We start from the raw sequence: 9,862 nt of genomic DNA, 5'->3' as shown, positions 1-9,862 counted from the left end.
GATATAGGCAAGCCTTTAAATCAGTAAAAATCATGATCAGACCCAAAAGTTTTGTGCAGTAATTCTACACTTTTCTCTTAACTAGTCTGCATTGGATTGCACTCAAAATCTTACTTACTCAGTATTATACTCAGAACTCAATTATTCAGTTATGTTTGGCATAAAATAGTTCTAGACAAAACATACTTCCACATAAATTTTTAGAGATGGTTTGACCCATATAATGTATTAAAGCCAGCATAAATGTTTCTGAATAGTTATAGCTAAAACATAATAGAGGTTGAGTCTTGGTATTGTTATGTAAATATTCTAAACATTGCTTTTGGTACTTTTACTGACTGTGACATACCAGAGAATTTAAAACTTACAAATGTCTTCCACAAATTGTGTCTGAATGAACACCTCCATTTTAACCTGAAAATAACGCAGTGGTATAACTGATAATCTGTCAACACTTAGAAGGAAAATTAGTCTTTCTAAAACATCCTGACTTTGTAGATCATTTGTCCCTCACAACTTCAAAGGTATACCAAGGCAATATCAAGTGAAGTTAGGAAAAGTACTACAAGTTATTATTTTTAAAGGTCTAGGAAAGAGAGAGCCACACAGTTTGCCCAAAGACACAAAAAAAGCCTTGAAGAAAACTTACGAAATGAAGATGAATCCTCAAATCTTATCCCCTTTGTCAAAGATTATTCAAAGAAGTTGGTGAAGGAATTTAATAAAAGCAAGTGGAAATAATGTAGACAGCATGTAATGAAAGACAGTATTTCTTGCTCATTTTGGTGGTTCTGTTCAAGCTGAAGGTCCTGTTTGTTGTTTATGGGAGAAAGGACATATTACATAGCTTATTGCACATTTATGCAGCCAAGTAGACAGGTAGGAAGGACACACATCAAGAAGAATTCCTGTCTTTGTATTAATGCCTCTAAATACATACAAGAAGCATTTACAGTGCCATTTTTCTTTCTTGTCAATCTTTCAAGTAAGCCAGATGTTACAAGATGATTCTTGTAGAGACTCAAGCTCTCATTTAAGTACATCGGGGGGGGGGGGGGGGGGAAGAGGTGTAATGTTGTTACAGAAATCTGAGTATTACCTGCTTGGAACTGTTGTAGCTGAATCTTCATTGATATGTACCAGTTTTACAAAGTGTAACTTCATCTACTTGTTGCAAGTGTTATTTTTGTTTTTCCTTGGTAATAAAATTAAGTCACACTGTTAAAGCTGTACTACTGTCATAGATGTTTATGGGGACTACCAAAAAAATTATCATAAATTGTTTTATTGATTTTCTGTAAAAATTGAAGCAATAAGAAAACACAGATAACTTTACATGGCTGACAAAGATGACTATGTGATGTGTCAGGGGAGTTACTGCTAGTAATGACAGTTCTTAAGAAATTAGTTTTATCACACTTCAGCTGCCAGATAATACCAAAGGCTGAAATCTCAGACATATTTTTTTCTCTTCCAAAATATGAGTAGTTTCAAAAAGAATTGCCCAATCCAGAGTTTACACAATCCATATTTTTAACATGAAAGAGGAAAAGCAAACTCATCTGCTTTTTGTAGTACACGCAACCTTTCACATCACATTCAAGTTCTATCAAAGCATGTGAATAGAAAGAATACCCCAAATTAAAGCATACAATTTTTTATACAAACAAAAGCATTCAGTCTCTGCTTAAGGCTTAAGAATTCAAAATGTCTTCAGTTTACAGAAAACATCTATATAACAGTGACTATCATATGAAAACATTTGTGGTTTTGATCTTGCTAATATTTAAATTGTGAATTTTAGTGAAGATGATTACTAACAGCAGGTTTGCTAGCAAAATACCTATGGGTTGTTTCCAAAAAATAAAGACACAAACCCATCTGTTCAATGTGATCAGCCAAGCAGACTGTAATGTCTTGGCTTTCTATGCATTGCTTAAACAAAAAAAACAAAAAAAACCCAGGAAAAAAAAAAAAAAAAAGAAATTAAAAGGTCTGACAGCAGTGATTTTTTTTTTTTCCTCCTTCCTTTTTTAAATGCAAATATCTATTAATGGTATTTTTTGGGATACACTGCGGTCGAATTCAGAGAGTGCATTGTGAACAACAGGTAGTTTGACAATTTAGTGGAAAATAAACAGGCATTTATGTGATTATTTTCAGAGGAAATTAAATGTTTCTCAATCCATACCTAGAATACCATGTTTATAACTTAAAGCAAAATAACTTTTTTTTAAAAAAGGTGCCAAATTTAACTAGCTTCCATGACTTACACACCATAGAAAAATCGAAACAGGAAGGATGCGACTTCAAGACTTCATAGAGAAAAAAGCTGAGATAGGAGCTAAATATTGGCCTACCAAGAAGGAGGTTTAAAATAAACTTTTATAAATGTGTTCTATGTTCTTTTTTACAGGAGATTATAAAAAAAAAAAAAGAAAAGGTATATATGGACCTGAAGACATTGACATAAATTTCAAAGAAAAATGGCTGAGCAATGACATCCACAGGCCCTGCTAAATGCAAACATTCCACTTACTAAACCAATCTCATTCACAGCTTTAATGAAACTTTTATGAAGTTACAATACTTCTGCCAGAAGCAAATTTGGCCATCACTCTCAATGGTAACCAAAATCGGAAGACAATGTATTAAGATGATGCATCAAAACTGACCTTCACACACATGAGAACAGGATACAAATCAATATTATTTTTAAGTCCTTAAGTTCATCATTTTTTCTGATCTCAGTAAAAAAAGAATCCATTTGGAAAATAATAACTGGAAAATGTACCCCGAATAACCTAATTATGTTCATATAATCAAGACAAACTCTAAGTCTAATTAATATTAGACTTCTCCTGAAATAGTATGCCAACATCTAGAATTATACAGAAAATAGAAAGTATGTTTTATACACTTAATTTTAAGCAATTACATGGAGTCAATGATTTTTATGGAGAAGTAGGATCCACTTTGAGAAACAAATCCTCGCTTCTTTCTTCTGACAGAATATAAAAGCCCCTCTCCTTACCTCTGCAGCTCAAATTCTAGAGGCTAAACACAAAGAGAAGGATCCTTTCTCATGCAGATCTTTAAGGCTCTGTTCCTTAAGGGGTATTTAAACACAGGTGTTTTGAATAAGGAAACCAGAAATCACCTTTTTAACATTTAAAGTAACCTCATCTGTGTAACAGATGATTCTCCACCACTGGACATTTTTACCGAATGTATGTTTGGTGAACTGTGGTTTCCTCACCACGCAATGTGCTGACGTATCGTAAGCCAAGGCCAGCCAAATTCACATTTTTAGCAAGATCACCCTGTTTTGGAGTATCAGATCCCAGATACATACTTTGGATGAGAAAAGGGGAAGAGGGAGAAAGCTTTGGAACATAAAACAGAAATATGCTTGTCTTTTTAATGTGGAACATAAAACAGCAATATGCTTGTCTTTTTAAGTCTCACAAGTCTCAAAAATTGTTGAGAAAAGGCCAAAACGCAAGAAGACGCTGCAGCTACAGGTTATTCCTTCGAGTCTTGCAGCTTTAGGGAGCTGGGTTTCCTCTGTGGGGCATGAAATCTGCACTTGACTTTATAACAGCATAGAAGAAACAACACATCACAAATGCTTTCCGAAATGAACAGAAATACCACCTGCTTTGTGATAACATGAACACATGCAACAGCCTTACTGGCCTTGTTTCCTCACAACGTCACTTCAAGCGGTAAAAAGAATCTCTCAATTGGAGCATATTACTGGGTCTGTTCTTTAAAAGGATCTGAAAATTCAGCCCACTCTGCTACAGCTTTTTATAGGAGTTACCACCAATTGGAACAATCAACTTACCTTTTGCAACAACCAATCATTTTAACATTCACTATGCAAGCTATTGCGTGCTTGCTGTAAGCTGTTGCAAAAAACCCCAGACTCTAGTTTACAGACACACCATCTTCCCTAGCTGACTTCCCAAGTGACCGTATCAACAAAGTTAAAAAGGTTTATTTAATTAGCCGTCAGATTCCTATGGGTGGAGGTGGAGGCAACATCTGTCTTTGGTGCCCGTGCCAACATATTTATACAGCTTTTTTGTTGTGCCAGGAGCCTTTGAAGCATGTAATGTGGAGTGCACCAGGATCAGCTTAAGTTTGAAATGTTGTTTGCATTCAACAGCTGTGTTAAGATTTTTACATCTTACCCACTGCTTTATATTTCATCCACTGCTATGGTTACCATGCAAAAATGTACTGATGATCATAATTTATAGGAGTAGAAAGCACACTACAGTATATGTAGGTGAACAGAAATTAAATTGGCTATATGGGCTATAAAAACAACAACAAAAAAATCTATCTTAGTCTACCAAGCTAACTTTTATAGGAAAAGTTTTCATTTAAAAATGTATCAACTTTTTTTTTTTTTTTTTTTTAAAAAAAAGAGAAGTTGTTTACACCTACCACTTAACCTAAGTTAGGAGAGAATTAAAAACCAGCCTGTTAGAAAAAGCAATTGGAAATGGCGGTATTTTCTAGAGTGGCATTGTTAGACATCAAAATGCCACAGAAGAAATATATGAAATACTGATTCTGAGTATTTATATTTGAAAGCTGTAGCCAACCTTTATGTGACTTTCTCTTTCCTGCAGCACAGATGAGAAAAAAGAGAAAAATGAAAAGTACTTTCCCCTCCTTGAACCACATTCTAACCCTGAATGTACGCATCATTCCATTGACTTCAAAGCTCTCACAGCAATCAAATCCACCTGCGCCAGCATCAGATCAGCTGAAGCAAAATTTGGTTGAGAAGTCACTATCACTATACTGTTCATTTTTTGGTAAACATGGAGATTTGCTCTGTGTTTCCAGTAGAACCAGGATTTCAGTTAACATATTTTTTAGCATTTCAACTACTTTCAGCAGTCAGGGGTAAGATGTTCATTAATCCCAGAAGGACTCAAAGTTTCAAAATACTAATGAAAAATATTCATGAAAGGTTCTTTCTGCTTCCTGACGGATGGTGGCAACAGGATTCTTGGACACCAGCAAAAAGAAACATAGCATGATAGTGACGATTGCCATCAAGAAAAAGCAGTGCAAAGGAAAGATTTGGTGCTGATATCAGATAGGGAGAAAAGTCTATTTTATCTTTATAGGATACAGAGTGCAACATTAGACCGATCAAAGAAATCTCACAAAGGAGTTTATTCTTCTGCAGGTATCAATTTAGTACATAAATGGATGACATTTATTAGCAGAAGGAGATTATTGGGGTACCTTCCAAACAAGGTATCCGCTGACTGAATCTGGTAAATAGTGAAGCACTTTTCATTCACAAGTACACTAGCATAGGGAATGAATAGCTCCATCAGAGTCCACTACAAAGACATTAAAAACAAATGCTGCAGAATCTTTTTTCTGCAAATGTTTTAAAAATAGATGTATATATTTAAGTGAACTAACAACTATCTCTCTAACTGAAGAACCAATACCAATGAAAGAAAGAGAAAGAAAAAACACAGCATCAAAAAGCTCAGAGACATCAATCCTGAGTAAAGCCTAATAAGAACTTCTAATATATACTAACTGAAAAAGACCTCAAACTGTGAGAAGTTACCCTCCCACCATTTGATTTCTCCTTTTTTTTTTTTTTTCCCCAGAAAAAGAAGAGCTTGTACCTAATTTATAAATAAACAAAATTACCTGAACAGAATTCAATGATACTAGGCTCCATGACTGATTCTCCTCCTGCCTGAAAGAACCTGAAGAATACTAGTTTTTGGATAGTCTCTTGAATCAAAACCAGGAACCAGTAGGCTTTGTGAGCAATTAATCAACTTTATTAAATCTTCAAAATTTTACAAAGATAAAGTGGATGGAAAGCTGTTCCTGGAGCATAGCTGTCAATGATTCACTATCAAATTGGAAAGATGTATAGAGTAGGGGTCTTTTTTGTGTCTGGGATTAATTGTGATTTGGGTAACAAAACAAAAACTAAGCAACAGAAAAGGATTTGAAGTCTATAGTACATTACAACTAAACATCAACCGCATCATTATGACAACGGATGTTTTATTTGTATATGTTCCCATTAAAACAGGAAAGCCTGGATCAGGTGGAGGAAAGGAAATAACTTCAGTGTCCAGAGGAAAAAAAATGTTACTATGCGGAGCAGGGATGGGCAAGAATTAAGGGGACAAAAATTATGAAACTGGGCAGAAGGCAATTTCTTAATTGGTCTTTTTTGTTTTCATTCTGTCTAATCTTGTCATTTTGAGCACTGATTCCAGTTTCATGTCGTGTTCTTTTGGTTTTTATATTCAAATGGAAATATCAATATGTCCTGTGCAGCTTTAGCAGTAGTAGCAGTGTTGTAACAAGGATAATATAAGGATAAAGGGGGAGGTAAAACGTATTCTATTACCACCTGTTGCAAAAAAATTAATAAATTTGCATGCAGAGGATGAGTATAAATTCAGACCATTTTGCTGAAGCTAGCTGCTAGTCAAATATTCATTTTATAAAATTAATAGCTCTTGAAATTTAGACAATGTACGTGTCATTAAATACATTTTTTGTTGCCTTTTAAGAATCAAAGTACATATACATGGTCTATAATGCACTACATTCAAAATGAAAACAGCATAATTTATTGCATATTAATGTATCATTTATCTAAGTAATATATTTATTTCATCATACAGGTACTAGACTATGTAGTTTTCCATGGAAGTTATTAACATGATGCAGACTGATTTATTTCTAACGGTATGCAGTACAAGAAAACAGGATATGAAGAAAGATTTACAAGTCAAGAAATTCAGCTAGAAGTATTAAAGGTCTTTATTTCAAGGACATAACAACAAAGTCTAAAAAAGTGGGAAGTTCATTTTGTGAATGTCAGTCCTCTAACCAACAGCAGTAGAAGTAAGTACCGAGTTAGACTGATGTCAACTTGGTAATAAATAAAAACACGTGGTGAAAAGAAGCAAATCATGATGGACTGAGTGGCTTTTCTTCAAACCTCTGTCCAGTTTTTAATATTTTTACCTAACACACAAAGCTAAAAAATGTTCCTATGTGTTGTTAAAAATGAGAGAGAGAGAGTCTGCATGTGTGACTTCTCATTATTTGTATCTTTGCCTATCTGCTGTTTACATGAGAAAAGAGACTGACTTGACTGGGAGGTTTACCGCTAGAAAGGATATATATGTTCTCAAATAAATCTAATAATATCAAAAGGTGTCCCTTCTAATAAGTATTTGCTGCTATGCAGGCATAAATGACTAGCCAGTAAACCAGAGATAATATGATACAGTCCTGCTTCTGTGGAAAAATTCTAAAAGCTATTCCAAGAAGCTGAATACAGTGTCAATGCAACAACCTCTGTGGTGACCAAAGTCATATTATTTATCTCTGAATTATGTATAAAGTTCAACAAAGGAAAACAAACACGTCAGTGGAAGAGAAGAAATGTGAATAAGTGATCAAAAGCCAAATCGGCCCATAAAGCACAAGTACAAACTGTTAAAAATTATGGTAAGAATAAATGAGTCATATTTCCCTTTTAAAAACTGACAAAATGACCGAAAGACCTCATTTATGAAATCTTATGCAAATTGCCTACTTCAGTTTTCCACTGCATTTTTTTTTTCTGAGTTGGGAACAACTTCCAATACTAAGGTTACCCTATATTTCCCATTAATGGTTTACAATGTTATCAGAGTTAAACAAGTTGGCCTTAAATTCGACATGCAGAATAACCTCACTGGAAAGATTCTTTGAGGAAAAAAAAAAAAAAAAAGCCAAATGATCTGATAATTTTCTAGAATAAGTCCAGAAAAACAAGTTTTACCGTGATTAAAAATAATAAAAACAAAGCAGAAATGTAAAATATGTTTTAGAACGTTATACCATTTAGTTTTATTTTATTTGGGTATGGGTGGGGGGTAAAGATATCTTGTACTAGATATGTGCCTCTTGTTGACATACCAAAAATTCTACCACAACTGAAAACCTATAGAAAAAGGACAGGAGTAGCTGAAAACAAAGTACTCCCCAAAGTGCAGTTTCCATAGTTTCAGTAGACAGAAGGATTTCTGTAAGGTGAGAGTTCAAGTCTCTCTGAGAGTTGAGCTGCCCTGGACTTTTGCAGCTGCCTTGAACTGAGAAGAAAGGGGTTTTGTGCTCCAACAATATTGGAAGCTGTGGGCTCACCATATACTAGCACTGAACTGAAAGGGAAAATCTCTCTCCCTCCTGTATACTTCACTTGAATGTACAAGAGATTAGAAAGAGACTGGCTGTGCAGCTTCATGCTATGTTCAGTATGATCTAATAGCAAGAAAAGAAAGGGGCAGTCCTATTTTTCTGTTCACTACAGATTCTTGCCCCTTCCTTTCTACTGACCTTAGGTCCAAGGCAGAGACAGAGAGCTGGGCTGACACACCAGTCTGACAGATCCAAGCTCGAAAGAGCCCAAGGTAAAGCAACTTAAAGTAAGAACTTTAAGAAAAACATGAAGTATAAATAAAGCCTGCTTATAATACAAGATGTACATTTTATTATAAACAGGGAATTGATTGCTCCCCACTGTCACTGTGGGTAAGGCAAGAAGAAAGCTATATTATTCACTTCAAAGGAAATTTAAACAGGGATTTAGGAAAAGCTTATTTTTAAAAAAACTATAGCAATGAAGTGTTGGAAGAGGACACTGAAAGAGCTATCTCCATCACTTAAAGTTTTAAAGAACAAATGAGACAAATATCTGCAGAGAATCTACTTCAGTGTAAATTTTGGATCAGATGATCTCTTTATGTCTCTTCTGGCATTACATTTTTAAGGATTCCATTTGATACGTATTTGATATCTTAAATTCTAAAATACTTCTAGTATTCAAAAACTTTCCTTAACAAAAAAAAAATTCTGCAAAAGAAACTGAGTACCAAAATGTTTCTTCTATCATCATCAGTTACTAGTGCCTCAGGAGCCGTTTACCTTGGATTTTTCCTGCAACAATTAAGTGTTTCTAAAAATCACGATGCAACTATCTCTATAATTAGAATACTACAGAAACAAGACCTCTCTACTACCCTTAAAGTCATGATCACTGAAAAAAATAACGTTTAGCTCTTAAGCACGCTATCCCCAGCAAGAATATGCCCCATATATGTTTCTGCTTCACGGAATGTTCTTACCACTTAGAAAAAAATTCAGAGAAGAAATAGGAAGCTACAGACAGCCTATGGTAACAACCTTCAATTACTAACAAAATAGACATTTCGGACTAATTGATTTGGATACAATATGCACTGTTATAGTTCAGAGAAAGCTGGGGTACATGGTACCTCATCTAAACACTGAAACGCAGGACTTGCTGTCACATCAGTGGATCCCTCATCTTGGTGATAAACTGTTGGAGCTAGAGCACAGATAGGTTGCTCCTTCTCGGTTTCCAATTCTGTATCACTGGAACTAGAACTTTCTTCACCAGCTTGATTCATTGTTTGAAGTTCTAGGAAGTAACAAAAATACCAAAATACAGTTAATTAGATCCAGGGATATATATGACTGTGCAAGATATGTAGATCTCCTGAGATCTCCTCCTGACAGAGCTCCTATGTAGTACTAACATTTCAGTTATGTACCAGGTTACATTTTTAGTATCTGTGACCTCTGCTAAAATAATACAACACTGAAAAATATCCAAGTGAACTAATTCAAGAGTAATAATAAAACCCACAGAATACAAGCAGTATTTTGATTCCTGTAGAGTGTGGGAATCCCTTTTTTCTTCCCCAAAAGAAGGACCTTTAAAGGAAGCTAAAATCCAAATTTTATAAACATAGCTTGGTGTAAGCTTTAT

At 34.7% G+C, this 9,862-nt stretch overlaps 2 protein-coding genes across 2 annotated transcripts in view; one reads left to right on the top strand and one right to left on the bottom strand.

Moving 5' to 3' along the window:
- The window catches only part of FGL2 (fibrinogen like 2), a 6,655-nt gene extending 6,232 nt beyond the window's left edge, over window positions 1-423 (top strand). Inside the window, exon 3 of the mRNA XM_026862569.1 lies at window positions 8-423. Within this exon, the coding sequence (XP_026718370.1) occupies window positions 8-62 (55 nt within the window). The 3' untranslated portion in view covers window positions 63-423. The remainder of the gene's footprint in view (window positions 1-7) is intronic.
- Window positions 1-9,545, bottom strand: part of CCDC146 (coiled-coil domain containing 146) — a 70,781-nt gene extending 61,236 nt beyond the window's left edge. Inside the window, exon 1 of the mRNA XM_026862581.1 lies at window positions 9,345-9,545. Within this exon, the coding sequence (XP_026718382.1) occupies window positions 9,345-9,500 (156 nt within the window). The 5' untranslated portion in view covers window positions 9,501-9,545. The remainder of the gene's footprint in view (window positions 1-9,344) is intronic.
- Window positions 9,546-9,862: the final 317 nt, after the last annotated feature.

This window comes from Athene cunicularia, assembly GCF_003259725.1.
Source record: "Athene cunicularia isolate RWA chromosome 1 unlocalized genomic scaffold, athCun1 chr1_part2, whole genome shotgun sequence".
Taxonomy (NCBI): Eukaryota; Metazoa; Chordata; class Aves; order Strigiformes; family Strigidae; genus Athene; species Athene cunicularia.
The sequence above is the reverse complement of the archived record's forward strand: the minus strand, read 5'-3'. Positions and strand labels throughout refer to the sequence as shown.